The 20,413-nt window shown below is 40.0% G+C and overlaps 2 protein-coding genes across 2 annotated transcripts in view; both read right to left on the reverse strand.

Moving 5' to 3' along the window:
- Positions 1-20,413, reverse strand: part of dnajc30b (DnaJ (Hsp40) homolog, subfamily C, member 30b) — a 354,582-nt gene that overhangs the window by 158,379 nt on the left and 175,790 nt on the right. The window lies entirely within an intron of this gene.
- The window catches only part of LOC307166603 (P2X purinoceptor 4a-like), a 46,487-nt gene continuing 27,808 nt past the window's right edge, over positions 1,735-20,413 (reverse strand). Inside the window, exons 9-12 of the mRNA XM_079885064.1 lie at positions 16,313-16,406; positions 7,508-7,573; positions 7,257-7,343; positions 1,735-3,559 (exon numbers count right to left, since the gene is read on the reverse strand). Coding sequence (XP_079741190.1) covers positions 3,518-3,559; positions 7,257-7,343; positions 7,508-7,573; positions 16,313-16,406 — 289 coding nt within the window. The 3' untranslated portion in view covers positions 1,735-3,517. The remainder of the gene's footprint in view (positions 3,560-7,256; positions 7,344-7,507; positions 7,574-16,312; positions 16,407-20,413) is intronic.

Genomic DNA, 20,413 nt, shown 5'->3' on the forward strand with positions numbered 1-20,413 from the left:
TTTTCAAATACTGCTGTATTGAATGAACAGCTTTTAGCAAACTCTATTGCTATACTGAGATGAGGAATATATACTGTATGTGTTTTGTCAAAAATAAAGTCATCAACTAACTAATGAATCCTTTACTTTGAAATACGTATGATAAAATGTATACTTTAGTTTTGAAAGACGTTGACTAGTTTTGAAAAAATTATAAAGTATGTATGTGCATGCATATATATATATATATGTGTGTGTATATATGAAGAGTTCAGATGCAAAAGCCTCTAAATGCCATCTGAAATTTTCTCCTAGAATGATCATTTTTATGAAGCTTGTATATTTAAGTTAGCTATAGGTGACACACCTGAATGAATGGCTCATTAAGTATGCAGGGACGTAGTCTCACCAGGTGTGAACTACTAAATATGCATGATGCTGTTGGAGCGTTTACGCCCCATCCGCATATTGGCTTTCCAAACTAAAAGTGTTTCACAAAACTAAAATCAATGTATCGTTTTATGTGAATGATTAGGCAGGATGATTTTCACATCATTTTGAAGAAAAAAACTCTAGGTGATGACATCCATTAGTCAAAAGTCTTATTGCCACATATTTAGTATGTGTTTTGTGGCCTTATTTCAGAAACTTTAATTTTTAGTTTTTTCGATAACCATGCATAAACATTATTCTCTCAAAAATGAAAACATGTACATACATGTGGCTCACATATTATGGAACTCCTGTTTGTGCTATATAGAGTGAATTTACACCTTTGCCATTAATATGTTTATTAGCAACTGAAAAAAGCACAAATGTCAGGGCATGTCAGAACATCTCAAGGACCCCCAAAACACCCCAGACCCCAGAGGGTTAATGGATGTCACTGGAGCAGAGGATTATGATGGTATTTACTCAAACTCAAAATCATAGTATTCATAAACCAGTCGTCACAATGTCCTTGGATGACCTACAGCTTCCGGCCAGATTCTGAAGTGTGCATGTGATGGACTCTTTACTATCCCATCGCTGTGTCCGAAATCACATACTGTCACAGATGCTACTACATTTGAGTTTGTGTAATCTGGACTACATTCACCATGGTATCATTGTCACATGAGCTATCATCATCAGTTGAGTCTTGTAAGGACCATCCATTGGCCCAACGACGGAATCCAACGACCTGGCGAAGGTTTAAAGCGTGTATGTCTTTTCAGCGCTCCAGTGAAGTTCACTTAATTTATTGGAACTTAGTTTTAGTATTACTTTAGCTCTATGCGTAATCTGACTCCAATTTCAAATGATAATCAAATTTAGATCGTATTTCTGATTAGAAAATAATCATAAATATTGATTATGAATTAATTTAGATCTTTGATTATTCTGAGTATCCCATACTTTCAGTTATTAATTCATTATGGACCCGAATGCCGCTTTGAGATCACGTCGGCCAAATCGTGTTTCTCACGGACACAAACCAGTTAATTCTGATTTCAGTCAGAGGATGTAGGGTTTGCTAATACCCCTAAAGTCGGTTGCCTACTGCTCACTCGAACTAGAGAGTGTAGTTTAATTTAGCCACTTCCATACAACTTGCTAAACCAGTGATAGACAGAAATCAAAAGGTCTTCAGATGACGTGCCTACTGCTCCGTTCATACATGCGCCTTTAGTTTGACCTACCTTAACTAAGATTTGCGGTAGCACCAGCCTCCTTAATATATTAAAATAATGATTTCAGAATACTTTCAGAATAAATCAAAATGTAACATTTATTTGTCAGGTAAAAATGTATCATGCCAATTACAGAAGTAAATGATTAAAAGCCAATTCAGAAAATACATGACATCATTTACTCAAAGATGACTCTAAAAGTAAGCAATGTTCTCCTGACAAAGACACACAGTAATGTGTCAGGATTTTCCTACAGGAAAATACTGACATGCATTACTGTGTGGGGGATGATCCTGGTAAAAGATTCCCAAAGTATGCTCTGTTCCCTTGCCTTAAATACCAGATCAGAACAAAAGGGGTTAAACAAATGTTGTTTAGAGTTGTTTGGGCCAATCCATGTACCCCAGGGGGGTAGCACCTGGTTTCAGGAGATATCGTAAAGAGATATCATCCAGAGAGGAGAAACAAGATTCTCCTAAGTTCTCAATCTTTCTCATTAAACCAATGACTGCAATGAAATTAAGACCATTTTTCCAATCGCACTGAGACACTTAAAATGATACCAAACATGAAAAGGAAAAAACAACACATTCACAAGATACACCATATGCGATATATAGACATTCTTAATTTAACTTTCAGTGACTTGAGGAGGGAGAAGAGGAGGGAGAGGGGGGATGAGTTGAAGTCAAACAAAGGGACAAGGAGATAAGTTTGGGCAGGACAAGGTTCTGTGCTCTGTCTTTGCTATCTGCTGTCCAGGGTGCATTTTATGGCTTTATTGCAGGGTGCGTTTTGTTTTAGCAGGAAAATCAGTCCTTACAGTCTCTTCACTGTCATTCATAAATCCTCTCTCCTGTCGCCTCATGAAGTAGTAAATGCAAAAGGTCATCCAGGTACTTTTTTCCTCTTTTATGAGTATTGTGAATTCGGACACTGCTTTTTTTGGCTTACTTTTCCCGGACACTATGTAGGACGGAAGTCTCTGATTTTGGATGCATAGCATGAGAAAGACAGTGAAGCGACGCCACTGACGCCGTAGGTCACATGATGATGATGATGATAACATGATGAATATAGTGCATCTGGATTACATTCATACTACACATATTCATACTGTTAGATCGGATGGATCTCCACGTCAGGTAGATCAGATCTGACTCGGACCCGAATCCTTGCCAGAAGATTTGTTTTGTCTGGTATATAAAACTGAGAGTTTGACTGAGAGAGCCAGGGAAGAGCAAAGCAGGAGATGAAGTGATGATAATAAAAAGAGCAGAGTTTATTGAATCATTTTAGTTGCGTATGTCTCAATGCTCAGACTTCATCTGGATGTTACATTTCATCTGGCCAGTACAAGTGTTATTATACCACGGGAAAAACAATGGGAAATTACTGCTTCACAACATCGTCCTGTGATTTTACAAGACATTCTCTGATCTCCTCCTCGTGAAGACAAACATCCCTTTAAACCATGCAATCACACCATTAAACAACAATAGCAAGGAAATGATCATATAAATGATAAAAATTTAAAATGACAAGTGAATAATAAAATGAATAAATGATGTAAGTCAATAATAAAGTGATCAAATCAAATGACAACGACATAAATGGCTGATTATAAATGATTATAGAATTAAATTGTATAAAAACCAAGAAAATAAAAGCACAGCACAGAAGTATGGCTGCTCTCTTAAATTAACACACACATGTTGCTATTGAGAAGCCACAGATCCTGTACATGTTTACCCAGTGTGTTCAAACATGTGCATGTGTATTATTATTTGTGTGTAATTCATGCACACTATGTTTGTATATTGCAGTGACTTAGGGCATGTTTTCACGACAACGATGTGCTATAATCAGACGACAGTGTTGTCAAAATGATCCCCGTTCACACGGATCTGTGAAAATGACAAAACAGGCTGTAATATTCATGCCTGGCTAGTAGTTGATGTCATTTTGTCAACAAACACCTTCGAACACATAATACACATGGGCATGATGTCATCGATTTACAGAATAAGTCCTTATTTCATTGCTGAAACACACATGCATTTAATCCGTTTTTTAAATTGGTTTTAAAACACCTTTTAAACATTTTAGGAACATTTTATGAATTTCCCAATTATGAACAGATAGTTTCCACCAAAATGAAAATTCTGTCATCATCAACTCACATTCATGTTGATCAAAATAAACATGACACCCGTGTAAGAAGTCAACATGTCTTTTGTCTGAGGATATTGATAGACATCACACTCTCTCCTTTTCCAGCAACTCGCCAGTTTTCACTCCGCATTTCATCTGTTCCTAATCAGGCCATTAGCTCCTAAAAGGATTTTTATATTCTTCTGTGCATCCTCTTGTTTTTCTAATAAAATCCTGGCCTTTGGAAAATTTTTGCAGAATACAAGATTTTCAGTAAATAACTTTAATTTGAACAACTTTAACTTTCTGTTTCTTATGTATAATGCACTACATCAGAACATGTAAAGTAAGTGGAGAACAGAAGAACAGTGTGTGAGTGCTGTATATCTGTCAAACTGCAGACTCCATCCACTTTCATTGTACAGAAAAAAGTAACCACATTCTGCTCGAGAGGTCATTTTGCTTTCTGCATAAAAACAATCGTATGTGTCTAGAGCTGGTCTAGAGACATGGGGTGGGTAGTTGATGTCAGAATTAACATTTTTAGCTGAACTATTTTACCTTTAAGAATGGGGAAAAATTATAATAATATGACTATCACATAAAAAGGCACAAAGTATAGTAAAATAAAATAAAAGGTTACAGGTGTACATTTGTACCAATGTATTATTTCTACAAAAGAGGGAAAAAAACATGAAAATCAAAGAAAATGTTTTTCTCAAGAAAGCATCAACAGAAAATCACAATAATCAATAATCATAAGCACAATTCTAGATAAACACAAGCGTAGAATCAATTACAAATAGTGCCATAGGGCTGTCAACATTGACACATTAACACATGCGATTAATTTGAAATGACGCTTAATACAGGTGTAAACGGGGTCTAAATTGTTTTGAGTTTGTTGTGCACTTTCCACCACTTCCAGAGGGAGTTGAAAACACATTGGATCGGATTGCTTTTATAGTGCAGACGCTCATGTGATCGAACATGTTCGAACAACCACTAAAAGACGCCTACTCTCCGCCTACTGATCTAATGAGTGAACATTAAGGCCCTGTCCCAAATGGCGCACTTAATGTGGACTTTCGGTCTCGTGGACTTAAATTGCGCATGCTCCCTGAGTCTACAAGTCTGTAGGCCGTCCCATTCAGCATTTTAAGACTCTGAAGTGTGCTCAGCAGCGCCCCCTTTGTACCCTTGAAGCGGTCTTCCGCGAAGCCCGCATAGATGCAGGCTCCACACACTTTAACTAGCCAGGAATCCTTGCGAAAGGCCATCAGACAACGGATGGGAGGAGATTTCGCTCACATGTCAAATGTTGACATGCTGAGAAGAAAATATTACGGTTTTTATGACCTAGATGTACATTTTACCAGTTGTTACCTACAGTTTATACAAACATTATGGTCATCAACCAGTGGTTGATGTCTCAAACATAATAATAGTGCATTGGATAATACGATCGCATTATGATTCATTAAATAAATAGAACCGAAAGTCAGGGCTTTACTGAGTCACATATAAACACAGTATGAATATTGAAACCTGTAAATTCATCTGAAACTCATGCACATTTTCATTATGTGTTAAAATTGTAATCTTAGTTCAAATGGAACATTATGTATTATTATGTACAACTGTATACATCATTTAAATAAGCATGACGTATCTATTGTCTAATGCCCAGCTGGCATGCACAATATCAAAGTATAGAACTGTAAAATTAGGCTGTGTAGTTGACATGGAGATAAGACGTTGGAGCGCAAAAATGTGATTTCTCCTGTCCAACAACAACCAGACTGTTATTTCCAGCGTGACGATCGAGTCTGTCCCAAAAATACCTTTCAATGCGCTCTCGTGGACTTGCGCCAAGGGCCCTACAGGTCTGCACTACATGACGTCACCAAAGTGTGGACTCTGAGGAAGTCCACAAGTCCGGACTGTGCCATTTGGGACAGGGCCTATGAGAAGCGCACTAGCCAGACGGGATTTAAACTTTGTCGGCGGAAGACCTAATTTAGTTTTTTTGTAAAGATGAAAAACATACCAAGCACAATGTTCTCTTACCATTCCTGATTTCTAACACTCTCACAGCGATCTTGCGGCTGTCAGAGCAGAAACGAAAGCTGATGCTCTCCGTATGTTTTTCCATTGTCTCCAGGTGCGTTCATATGTAAATTGCATTATAATCCTTCACATCTATTGCGATCTCAATATTTGGCCAGTTGATAATACCTAGAATATCAAAATCGACTGCTGGCGGTAGATCCTCCTATTTAGTACCTAAACTCTGGAACAGTCTTCCTAACATTGTCCGGGAAGCAGACACACTCTGACAGTTTAAATCTAGACTAAAACGCATCTCTTTAACCTGACATTCATATAGAACATAATACAGTTCTATTATTCAAATCAGTTAACCCGGGAACCCTTCCTATAACACCTGATGTACTCGTTACATCATAAGAACAATGGCGTCTACGCTAATATTAGTCTCTGTTTATCCCGAGGTTTACCGCAGTCCGCCGGATCCAGGCCGAATCCAGATCTGATGAAGGACCTGGACACGACGACAATGCAGTCCTGAATTGTCAACTAGTCTCTCCCCTGTGAAGGCCTCCTTCCCGTCCCTTTACCTTCAGATAAAACGTTGTCAAATAATTCCAGTTCACATGGCTACGCGGAAGCGATAAATATTATGTATTTAAAATTTTTAAGGCCAGACAAGTCATTTGTTGAGGTCAATTTATAAAGGCGACTACACGCCTACGCACATATATATTTAAATACGCATACTTATAGACTAAACACGTAATGCGCATGTGTACGCTTTCAGCGCTCTCACAGGTTCGTGTTTTGCGCAGAGATAACTTTTTTTTTTTTTTTTTTTTTTTGCACCTTGCACCTTGAAACCTATTTCAAGGTTTGCGTTCTCGAGCCACCAGGCACTGTTGTTGTGTGAATGAGCAGCCGGAGCGCATTAAGGGTTTTGTGTTAGAACGGTGTCGGGTGTCGTGTTAGCGGCCCCTAAGTTAATAACTAATGATCGTTGCAAAGGAAGTGAATCAATCAAAATTACCTTTAGCTGGACAATAACTTTCTACTCTAGTTCTAGAGCTACTTCTAGAGCTGCTGTAAAGCCAAAACAATCTCTGTTACTTTAATTTCCTATTATCACTGTAAAGCTGCTTTGAAATGATCTATGTTGTTAAAAGCGCTATATAAATGAAGGTGACTTGACTTGACTAAATCTAATGGTTTACTTTGCTGGATATAGCAAATGGTGATCAAATGAACATGTTAAACTAGACAAATGATGCATGGTTAATTTTACGACAAGTGTGCGATTTAATCATGATAAAAAAAATTAATCTATTGACAGCCCTATTGACAGTCTACTGACATTCAATGATTCTGTATTTGTAAAGTGAGAAATGAAATACTTACAAGTTCCTGTTCATGAAGATATTTATATTTCTCCCTTGAGAAATCTTTCAGTATACACCTAGCAAACCAATCAATGATATAATCCACCTACAGTGGCCCACAGATAAATTAAAAATAGAATAGCATTAGTGTTTTTTTTTTTTGATGGGCTATATATAATTTTTCTATATATTTTAAAAAATATGTCAGATCTAGTTCCTCCCCTTTATAACCCCAATTATTACATTTCTATATACAAAAACTCTTCTTACCACGCTTACAAACGACAATAGTGCACCCACGTTGATAATTGTTGTTAAAAAACAGAATTTTTTTGCCTGTACAAAGAACAAAAACAAAAAAACACTTAATGTACATGTCTTAAACAACTTTGGTTCTAATTCATTTAGTCACTATGAGTTGGGATCGTGCCTGAGAATTGGGATCGTGCCTGAGAGTCCTATCTCCTTTGAATGTCAATGTACCCTTGTTAATGGACATTGGCGGGTGAGTTTTGCATTGCGTACCACTCCCTGTGCTGCCTGTATATAGGAAGCGAGCAGAGAGACACTCACCAAGCTTTTGCTTTAAAGCCGAGCATTTCTTAGTAGATTCACCTCTGATTTTCATCTATGTGTGTTGTCTTCAGAACCTAGAAGTGTTCCTGTGTTGGTGTGATGGTGCGTCAGCAGTTATCGTCTTCCTGGGGAACTCTGAAAGAGCCCTTCTCTGCACAATGTCAGGCGATCTTCTTCAACTATGTGCACTTCAACACAAAGAGCATTTCTTCTGAAAGAGTAACACGGTTGTGTTTGCATATTTTTCAAGATGTCATTTGACCCGTGCGTTTCTGGATGCGGCAGTTTCCTGGCCCCAGCTGACAGTCCCGATCACTGTCTCTCGTATCTGGTATGTAAGCATGCTGACGTAGCGTTCGTTGATGAGTCATTCACCCTCTGCGGGAAGATAGCTATCTCGATGCTGAGATCGAGACTCCAATACCTCGTAAGAGGTGGGGTCCCCTCCTTTGGGGACTTTGTCCCGCAGTTCTCAGCAGTACAAAAGCAGACGGAGACGATAGCCTACATCCTGCCCAGGCGGACCACTGCTGCCCAGAGGTGGGACAAAGCCATTGTTATGCAAGTCACAAGTAAGTCTCAAGTCTTTGCCCTCGAGTCCCGAGTCAAGTCGAGTCAAAGATGAGGCAAGTCCCGAGTCGAGTCAAAAGTCAAAGCCAACAAGTCTCAAGTCGAGTCCAAAGTCCTACCATTTTAGTTTCGAGTCATTTCAAGTCCTCTACCACAGAAATAAAATGTATACAAATCATGTATGTCTGTAAGATTTGTATTTATTTAAACCTCTTTTTATACAATGACATTAATTATATACAGTAAAAAACAGAAAATTTAATTTTCACAAAAAATGCTTGTATTTCAAGAGAGAGAGAGAGAGAGAGAGAGAGAGAGAGAGAGAGAGAGAAGACAGTTTAAAAGAGACTATTGGGGACTCGGCTATTATTTGAAGTTTTACGGTACATCCGATAAGGTGCTTAGCATTCGTTCAAAACTTACCTTTCTTTGTGCAACTTCAGGCAACTTCAAATTGCAACTCGTTTTTTGTCGACTACCTCGTAATTTTTATAGCCAAATGAAACTACCTTCGGTTACGGTATCATTTTGCCTACTGGCGCGTTGTTGCTTGTTGCGCTTCATTGGTTGTCTTGCAATGGCCTGCTTACGCCGTTTCACGTATACTCCGTGTGCAGTGCGTATACGGTGCGTGTTGCAGTGCGTATGCGGTGGAAGACCAGCACGCGCAATAGTGCTTTCACATATGCTGCGTTTGCAGTGCGTGATCCGCGGCTGTACCACAAATACATAGCCTACTCACTATTTGTATTTCAAATCCAGAAGTTAAGCAACTTTTATTAAAAAAAAAGTTTTTTTGTCAGCATTGCGATTCTCTTTGTACACACGTATACACTCTTTAATAGACATATTCACGTTTAAATACAATTTAAACAACGTATTATTTAATGCATTACTCTTATATAATTATATATTAAGTTGCTCAAGCAAGTGGTAAAATATTTAACCATGTAGGCCTACTTATATTAAAATCGCATAGCCTACATTTTAAATTAAAACTTAAAATTGACAAAAACAGCAGACTCATACTCTTTCTTTTGCATAATTTAAATCTTTATACAATAAATCTCGCATGTCACAAAGAACTTGTTTTTCCACCTCCACGAATGAGACGAGTGTTCATTATGTTGCCTTGTTGAAATATGTATTTTCCCTTGATTTACCCCGGTCTTAACGTCTCAGCATTGCGATTCTCTTTGTACACATACACTCTTTAATAGACGTATGCACGTTTAAACACAATTTAAACAACGTAGGCCTATTATTCAATGCATTACTTCTACTTATATTAAGTTCCTAAAGCAAGTGGTAAAATATTTAACCATGTAGGCTACTTATATAAAAAACAGCCGACTCTCATGCCTTTTCTTTTATATTTAAATTAATACAATAAATCTCGCATGTCACAAGGAACATGTTTTTCCACCTCCACGAATGAGAGTGTCGTTCATTATGTCGCCTTGTTGAGGTAAATTGTAGTTTTCCTTGCTTTCCCTGGTCTTAAAGTGAAAATAGTATTTAATTAAATACATTTATGGTGAGATTACTACATTTTATTTAATTAATCGCATTTATGGTGAAATTACTACATTTTTAGGTCAATCTGTGTTCATTTTGACCACGAAACATGCGCTGTCACTTTAATTCAGCGTTTGCAGCACAGCAGAAATAGACTCGGTGCGGAAACGATCGCGGCACTGCTGTATACGCACCGTACCTGGAACGGATCGACGGACTTCAACCGCGTGCAGTGTGAAAGCTCTAACCTGTTAACATGGGTACGGAACATTGATGCGCGGGTTGATCCGAAATGAGCGGGTGCCTGCGGTCACCCGCGGTTACCCGCGGTTATGAGTCATCCAAAAATATTTTTAATGATATTCGGGTTGCGGTCGGTCGGGTCGTTTGAAATAAAGATGCCAATTAAACCTTTGTAATTTATATAGTACTAGAGAGCATATGAGCGGAGTGGAGCGGTGAGAATCTCCGCTCATCATCATTCACGGAAATGTTCGCTCCCCCGCTCAAAGCTACATCAGGCCGCTCCGCATCATCGCTCAGCGCTCAACGCAGTTTGCTCCGCGCTACACTCAAATCGCCCCCCGCTCGCTCCAAAAAAGGAAAAAAAAAAATAATCTACATGTATATCACTTTTAGCTTAGACCACAGCCTTACCTCCTAAAGAACTAATGAGCAACAACAACATTTTTCAAATAGAAATGTTTTATTTCAAATTACAAATTAGACATAGCCTATGTAAGAAGGAATAGCCTATAGCCTACGTACAACAACATTGTTGTTGCCTACGTACAACAACAGTCCTGTAAAATTAAACGAATAAATGGGCCTAATAATATAAATAACAATTATAAACAAAAATATAGCCTACATAAAAATTTTAAAAGTAAATTTACTATTAGGCCAGAATTTTGATAAGTGAACTTTTGCGCAACGCGCACGATTAAAATTTAAATGGGCGTATATCCATTGTACACACAAACTGCTGTAAAAATAAAACGAATAAATGGGCCTAATAATATAAATAAAATTTATATAAACAAAAATATGAAAAAAAATATACATAAACGTTTTAAAAGTAGGCTAAATTAGCCTAACTATTAGGCCAACATTCTTATAACTGAACTTTTGCGCAGCGCGCAGGATTACAATTTAAATGGGCTTGTATCAATTGTTTGAATATTACGCTAGCCTATATTTAATTTACACTTTGTTAATTTGGGTCAGGAAGCGGGTCGGGTACAATATTTTCTACTTTTTTTTTTTGCGGTCCGAGTTGCGGGCGGGTTAGTTGAAAACGTCGGTCGGGTGCGGGTTGTTTATACATTGACCCGCGCATCACTGGTAAGGAATAAAATACGCACCGCTGGCGCATACGCACTGCAAAAGGAGTATGTGTGAAACGGGCGTTAGATGCTGTCGAATCAAAACAACGTGGGACTACAGTGATTGGATGTCATGCAGGCAGCGCGCGCGCTCTCTGCATGCATACAGGTGGTGCACATTTTTTTCACAGATGCAGATAAACTGAGAGCGGCGCGGCCGTGTGGACATTTTTTTCCCCAGTTTTCATGGGAAGTAGCAAGTCTTCTCGAGTCAAAAGGCGCAAGTCCAAGTGAAGTCACGAGTCATTGATGTTAAAGTCCAAGTCGAGTTGCAAGTCTTTGTACATTTTGTCGAGTCGAGTCTGAAGTCATCAAATTCATGACTCGAGTCTGACTCGAGTCCAAGTCACATGACTCGAGTCCACACCTCTGCTGCTGCCTCCACTCACCTGCCAGTGACAGCCCCTCTGCCTGCTCGTTGATGAGGGCACCCCCCACGGCCTCCACATTCGCTCCTAGGCAGCCACAGCCGAAGCCCTCACACAGGCCGCTCCCCCCCACCCTCGCGGGCACCGCCAGACCCTCCAAGCGTCAGGCGAAGTGCCGTTACTGAGACTGGAGACCCAGAGATGTGGAGGCCTGCTCTTCAGGAGATGGTGAAGGCAACGCTCCTTCCGCTGGTGAAGGGCCGAGCAGAGAATCCTTGTTTGAATTTGTTTTATGTTCCACCACTGGTCTCACGACATGTGGTACCCCTCTACGGGAAGTGGGTGTTCGCATCCTCAACTATCTCAACGACTGGTTCATCTTGGCTCACTCGCGAGATCAGTTGTCCGAATCACAGGGACCTGGTGCTTAGACACCTGAGCCATCTAGGGCTTCAGGTCAGCTGGGAAAAGAGCAAACTCTCCCCCAAGCAGAGGATCTATTTTCTCGGTATGGAGTTGGATTCGGTCCTGAACGGCTCATCTCAAGAACGAGAGTGCTCAGTCAGTGCTGAACTGCTTAAATTTGTTCAAGGGCAGGACAGCGGTCCCACTGAAATTATTTCAAAGGCTCCTGGGGCATATGGCATATCACGGTTACGCTGCTCTTATTGCTTCATATGAGACCACTTCAGCATTGGTTACACGACCGAGTCCTGAGATAGGCATGGCACCGTGGCACTCTCCGAGTGACCATCACTCCAACCTACCGCTAAGCTTTCAGCCCGTGGTCAGACCTTGCTTTTCTATGGGCTGGAGTTCCCCTAGAACAAGTGTCCAGGCTTGTTGTTGTCTCAATAGATTGGCTGGGGTGGCGTGTGCCTTCACCACTGGCTTCTCACTATGCATTTCCCCTAGTGAGCCTAATCACACAGTCCCTGTGCAAGGTCAGGGAGGACGAGGAGCAGGTCTTGCTGGTTGCGCCATATTGGCCCACCCGGACCTGGTTCCCGGAACTCATACTCCTCCCCCCTCCCTGGCACATTCCCCTGAGGAAGGACCTGCACCATGTTCCTTTCTGCAAGATGGGTAAAAGGCACACTATGCAGTTTCCGTTTTTCTCAAACAGCGACCCCTAGAGTTGCTGTAGAGTACTTGTATTTAACATTACTGTCATAAATACCACTCACGCATTGCCATCTCTGCACTCTTCCGACCGCGCTTTCTTCGCTTTCTTCGTTGACTGAAATGACTTGCCATGATTCACGTCTGAAATGCATGCTAGTGTCTTTCATAGAGGCTGCTTCATATGTTGTTGATGTATGTGACGTCGTGCCGTAAAGCAAGTCGTGATTCTCGCAAGATTTGTTGGAGTGCCACCTCTCAAACCTGCATTTGTTGGAGTCCCCCCCCCCCCCCCCCGCTTTGCTGTCAGGATGATTCACCCTACTACAAGTTCGTTTACCATCAAAATAATTTCAAAGCTGTTATATTAAGGTACAAATCTTGCATAGTGTGCATTTAAAGCAAAGGCTGTCTCCCTCCACCCTGAAAGTGTATGTTGCCGCTATCGCTGCACATCACAACACAGTAGAAGGTAAGTCTGTGGGAAGGCAGGACATTTACATTTTACATTTTACATTTATTCATTTAGCAGACGCTTTTATCCAAAGCGACTTACAAATGAGAACAATAAAAGCAGTTATACTAACAGTAGGACAACAATATGCAAGTGCTATGACCCTTCTCAGTTTAATCTAACGCAGATTTTTTTTATATATATATAGAACAGAATAGAATAGAGTAGTAGAGAAAGTGTTAGTATTACTGGATCAAGTGCTGTCGAAAAAGAAGCGTCTTCAGCTGTTTCTTGAAAGTGGCTATGGACTCAGCAGCTCTGGTTGAGTTAGGCAGATCATTCCACCAGCAGGGAACAGTCATGGTAAAGGTCCGAGAAAGAGATTTTGTGGCTCTTTGAGATGGCACCACAAGATGTCGTTCACTTGCAGAGCGCAAGTTCCTGGATGGCACGTAAGTCTGAAGTAAAGAGTTAAAGTAAAAGGGAGCAGAACCAGTGTTCTGTAGGCAAACCTCAGTGACTTGAATTTGATGCGAGCGGCAACTGGCAACCAGTGCAATTTTGTGAGGAGAGGAGTGACGTGTGCCCTTTTCGGCTCGTTAAAGACCACTCTAGCTGCTGCGTTCTGGATCAGTTGCAGAGGTTTGACTGTGCAAACTGGAAGACCAGCCAGGAGAGCATTACAATAGTCAAGTCTGGATAAAACAAGCGCTTGGACAAGGAGTTGAGTAGCATGTTCTGATAGGAAGGGCCTGATCCTCCTAACCTGGTCATCAGGTTCCTGAGCGGTGCAAGGAGGTTGTACCTGTTGGACCTTAAGACAGCGCTCACTTGCATTAAGAGGGTCGGGACATGCAAACATTTTTGGTCAACGAAACGTGCCTGGATATGTACCCAAAGTTTCCACCACTCCTTTCAGGGACCAGTGGCCTCCTCCTGGGCGTTGGTGCACAGCACCTTGCTGGCAGACATCTCCAGAGCTGTGGGCTGGGTGACACCTAACACGTTTGCGAGGTTCTACAACCTCCAAATTGAGCCTGTTTCTTCCTGTGTGTTGTCTACAAACAGATGATATACGGGTGGATGGGCTCGGTGTCCGGCTTGCAGTGCCTTTCCTCTCCTAGGATGGGATACGTCTGTTATTTTGCTCCACAGGTGAGTCCCCAAATGGCGAACCCTGCTTGGTGTCCCTCCAGCACTTCGCCAGGTATATCACTTTTGTGCATGCCCAGTGGTCAGCACCTATGCTAGACAAGGTCCCTATATGTTGTAATTCCCTTCGGGTGATCCCATATGTGTATTCTTCCATGGTGCGACTTCCCGGTTGGCAAGCCCGTGTCTTTCCCTTGGCAGAGCCGCTCTGCCGTCCATGTTGGTGTTGCCACCACCCTAGCTAGGTTGGATCCTCTGCAGGGACCTTCCATGTGTAGTACTGCCCTCTAGCCAGTCCATATGTGTAACTCCACATGCTACCTCCCTACGGGCAGGATGTGGTCTCTGAAAGCGTCCTTTTCTGGATGGATTAGGCCCGCTTTCCCAGTGTTTGGGGCAAGTAGGAACAGCAGTGATTGACTTCTTTAAGTAAGCCCTGTCCAAGGGGTACTGGAAGGTGCAGCAATTGTGTCGTTTTTCTGAGGGATCCCAATTCATCAGGCACTGACGTAACTCGTAGTGACTGACTGAATGAGAACGTCGATTTAACCTATTGTAACCCTGTTCCCTGAAGGAGGAAACGGAGACGTTACTTCCCATCGTCACATTACTGTCATAAATACCACTCACGCATTGCCATCTGTGCTCACTGCTGAGCTACCGGGCACTGCTCGGCTCTTCAGTGAAAACTTGGTGACTGTCTCTCTGCTTGATTTCTATATACCTGCAGCACAGGGCATTGTTTGCGATGCAAATCTCGCTTGCCAATGTCCATTTGCTGGTTCTGTTAACACAAGAAGGTTATAGGACTCTCAGGTGAGACCCTAATTCCTCAGGCACTGACGTAATGTCTTCGTTCCCTCCTTCAGGGAACGGGGGTTACAATAGGTAACCTAGACGTTTTGTTCTCTGAAAATATAACTGTATTGAAGGGGGTGGATTGGAATCCTTTGCTGCTTCAAAGTATATGTAATGAGTGATTATAATCAAGGTATTAATCAATATTTTTCCTTCTAAATATCAAATGAGTTGAATGACTTCTCTGGAGATTTTACTTTGTTATAGAAGTTACCAGTGTGATTACTGAAATGTTCTTTTCATGTATTCTTTAATGTCAATATTTGATTTCTGAATGCAGTAACAGTGCTTGCCTATTTATCCCGGCTTCCAGAAATGAAATAGGGACTGGTGTTGTGTTTGAGAAAGGTCTTCAACGTGTTAAAACATATAGGGGTCATTGAAGTCTATAGTTTAAGGGACCATTTCTCAGTTAAAGCCTTACTTTCCATTTAGACTAAAGTTTCCTATATCCTTGAGAGAAAGAACTTGTTATCTTGATGTTTTGAGATGAGACTCCTGTTTATAGTTAGAGTCTGGCCAAATCCAACCTTTGGAAAAGCTGTGTGTCGATGTGTGTGTTAGTCTTTTTGGTTACAGGTTAAGGAACCACTGGCATTATTGGAGATTTACTGAGTTGTTGTTCGGGACATGCTGGCGGCCAGCAACCCAAATCTGCGACCTGGAAGGTCATGACGTGCCTAACTTCAGGGTCCGAGTGTCAGCCACATAATCGATGGAGATATGCTTCAGTCTATCTGTGTATGTGTGGAAAATTACTATGTTTATCAATTTCTTAGCCAATCAGAATCATTCAGCCTGTAAGCAATGACGTAGCTTAGACCTTGGAAATGGTATAACTGCTGTGATCTTTGTAACTGTAAGCGGGGCAGCCTACGAACTCCTGTGTGAGTCTGAAACTGAAACTGCAAACTATCTTCAGTAAAACTTTTCTTCAATTTTTTATAATTCTGACTCCGGATCTTCTTTCAAACATCTGGTCCTTGGGTCCTAAACTGTTAACCCCTAAGAGAATTATATTAAGTTTAATGTCTTTAACAAAGGTTGAACTGTCCTTATTTGGAAAACTCACCTTGCCATAAACCAGAACATCTAAACGAATGCCATATCCCTTGATCAGGGTCCTGGTGTCTTTGCCATCACTGTTCTTGTAGTATTTTGCAAATCTGTAAAGATTACACAAAAACACCCATTTATTTGCAACATTTGTTCACTTCTTCTGAAGAATCATCTTTACTAGTTACTGTTAGACTGGAACCAAGCTGTCTAGACTCAGAAAGGGCTACACTCTTAGAAAACGAAGGACTTTAGCTTTTAATGTACTTTAGCTTTAGCTTTTTTTTTTAACAAGGAAATTAGCTTTTAAACTCTCTTCAACATGGGCATCCTTATCACTGAGTCACTGAGTCAATCTCAATTTAATTATAAAGCCCAAAAACAACAGTGGTTGAGCATTGCGCTGAACAATATAATTTAAAAGAAAACTAAAAGACAAAAAACAATATGACAATAAGACACAAACACACAATTGATGTTTAGACAAACCCCATTTGATTATAAGCCTTCTCAAAGAGAGGTTTTTAATTTTGCTTTCAAGGTGCAATGTGTGATATTTCTGAGGATCTATTGACAGAAATGCAATATAAGATCCATAACTATGTTTTCAGTGGTGTACCTTACTTAATGAACCGTTATGTTTGTATTACCTTAGAATGAGTAATTTATATCTACATAACCGTGGGCACCCCCTTCTATGAAGGTCGACATATCGTGACGTCATGTTTCTACCATAGCCGACAGCGAACAAACAGCGCTACAGAGCGCGTTTCGTCACTAACTTGAATGAGCAGCAGCAGAAAAAGATGCAGCAGAATACTCATGTTGTCCCTGACTCTGCAAACGTGGAGAAAAACATGCTGTCTGAACGACACCTCGGACATCGTAACGTTAGCTATTTCCCCTTACCTAGCTGCTTTGATGCTCTTATCCATAGCTCTTATCTTATTCTAACTAGCATGGAAACAGGCTATGGTAAAGTCAGTGAATAAAAGACTAACACAATGATGAACAAGTAAAAATAACAATTGCAATAACATGTGGTTTTACTGAATAATTAAGTAAATATAATTTAATATAAAATATAATATAAAGAAACCTCATTGCTTGACTTGCTACTCTCTGCTGACTCAGACAACGACATCTTCCGATCCTATGTCGGCCACCGTAGCTTCTCATTCGAGTTTGAAATTTGAAGGATTGGCCGCGAGTGACTGACTGTTTGCAATTCACAATCCTCACCGCTAGATGCCGCTAAAAATCACACACTGCACCTTTAAAGGGATAGTTCACCCAAAAATGAAAATCCTACTATGGAAGTCAATGGGGTCCATCAACTGTTTGGTTACAGACATTTTTCAAAATATCTTCTTTTGTGTTCAGCAGATAAAAGAAATTCATACAGGTTTGAAACAACTTGAGGGTGAGTAAATGATGACAGAATTTTCATTTTTGGGTGAACTATCCCTTTAAAATGTGATTCTGACTAGATTATTCTAATAGAGAGTGGTAGGTTGTTCCACAGTTTAGGGCCGGCTATGACAAAAGCCTGGTCACATTTTTTCGGTGACTTTAAACATCTAGCTGATAAGAAGGTGCTAGTTAGGGGTGTAAATCGGACAGTTCATCACGATACGATACGATATCGATTCTCTCAGCCAGCGATACGATATTTTTCGATACTTCAAAAAATTCCACGATACGATTCGATTCGATTCGATTCAGGGCTATATCGATCGATTAATCGATATTTAGATATTATGTTCACACAACCAGTTACGTTTTTATTAACTCACAAAAGCAACCAAAATATATAACATGAACGTTTAATTAAACTCTTTGAAAATTGCACACCCTCTCCCAAATGGGACATTTATAACAGAAGTGGTTATTTGCAAGTAGGCCTACTCATAAATCATGTTTTTTATTATTATTGTGCATTCCAAGTAATATCAATCAAACTGCAGCTGGGTTGTTTTGATTAATAATAATAATAATAATAATAATAACTTAAAAAATACAGGTAAATTACAAAATTAAAGTTAATTGAAAGTATGCTTATATGTTAAGTTTTTTTTTTTTTTTTAGCAGAGCAGATACATTCACATTTCATCTTTCTGAGTCAAACACAACCAAGTAATTGCTATGATAAATAACACAACACTCGGTTAATCTTCATAACGTTAATTGCTTTGACGAAACTCCTCTTAGCCAGCCCGTCTTTTCAAAGTGACATCTGACCTGAATACTGCGCGCTGAGTCGCTAAAACGGACTTATCGTGTTGTGTTCACCAACAAGGGTGCGAGTGCTTGTCTGTTTCTGCTGTAAAACATGAACTCGCGATGCCTTGACAGCGGACAATACCGGCTTTTGTGAAAAAAAAAACAAACAACTTGTTTAGGGTTTAGTCCCAGACAGCATGGTAACATTGATTCAATATTGAGTTTTGATCCAAACCATCATTTTGGTTGACATCAAAATTTCAATGTTTAAAGTGTGTTGGATCAGCATTGAAATGTTGATGAAAGGGAACAGCACACATGGTTGAAGACAGTGACATTGAACTAACAGTGAGTCTTAGTTTATGAGCACAAGATCTTGCAGGCATGTATCTGTGCAAAACACTACTGGGTGTTTCCCAATCAGTGGGGCGTTTCAGTTCATTATGAGCACTTTCAATGGTGTTACCTCATTTGTTCTAATACACTGGGGGTTTGGTTTAGGGGTGGGCCCTCATGATTTTAGCAAGTCTTTTGAAAAACCAATTGTAGTTTGCACTAAAAGTTGGCACTAATTGGTATACGCCCATTTTGGTTTTGCATGTGGGCTTCTCAGTAGTTAATTGATGCTTCCTTATTAGAGAGAAAACACAAGGTGCATCCTATACGGAAGTCTTGTGTGTTTGACATGCTCTCCGAGTTTCAAACAATGGTGCATACAATGTATTTCTGTTTTTAGCATGCTTTTTACTTGCATTTTATTTATTGTTACTAAATCTACTAACATACATTAATTTTCCAAGTAAGTAAAGTGTTGAAACAAATCGCACAGATAGCATGGGAACATTAATACAATGTTGAGTTTTGATCCAAACCATAATTTTGGTTGAGATTGACATTTCAGTGTTTAAAGTGTGTTGGATCAGCATTGAAATTTTGATGAAAGCCAACAGCACACATGGGTGGAGACAGTGACATTGAACTAACAGTGATTTGTAGTTGATGAGCACAAGATCATACAGGCAGGTATCTCTGCAGAACACTAGTGGGTGTTTGTCTATCAGTGGGGCGTTTTCAAACCACAATGGGCATTTTCAACCGCTTTACCTGATTTGCTCTAATCCAGTGGGGGCTTGGTTTAGGGGTGGGGTGGTTTAGCAAGTCTGTTGAAAAATGGTTGAAAAACATTTATTGTAGTTTGAAATTGGCCACTGATTGGTAAACGCCCATTTTGGTTTTGCATGTGCACTTCTCATGTGCACTTCTCAGTAGTGTAATGCTTCCTCATTAGAGAGAAAACATAGGTGCATCCTATACAGAAGTCTGGTTTGTTGAAGCACCTGACATACTTACATGACTTCTCTAGCACAGTTTCAAACAATGGTGCATCTACATACTTAAAAAATGCACATTACGTTAGTAAAGTTTATTACGAATTTCCTGAATAAAGTTCTAACGTCATTTAACACATTTCTTGAAGTGCAGAAGACATGAACATGAGCAAGAAAGTTACACTGCAAACATAGCCCATGTCTTGCATCCATCAGTGCTTGCATGCAGAGCACATTGCTCCTTTAGTAGGAATGAAGGCCGACGAAGATGGACAATAAATAAATAGAAAGCACCCCCTCCTGATAATGCTGACATTAATTATACACCGAGTTGTTGTCGACAGCATAATCACCTGACCTGGGACTTGATGATATCCTGTGCCTTATCACTGCTTAATCAGGTAATCATTCATATTCCTGAATCTGTATTAAATTTGAGAAATTTCCACTGAAACACAATAACAAAAAACATCTTCTGTTTATTAAGAAAGTGACTGACATGTCTATTTTATTTTGTGATATTTGAAGAGATTAAGTTCTACATAAGGTGAATCTGCAGCTTCAAA

Source organism: Squalius cephalus (genome assembly GCF_949319135.1).
Source record: "Squalius cephalus genome assembly, chromosome: 11".
NCBI lineage: Eukaryota > Metazoa > Chordata > Actinopteri > Cypriniformes > Leuciscidae > Squalius > Squalius cephalus.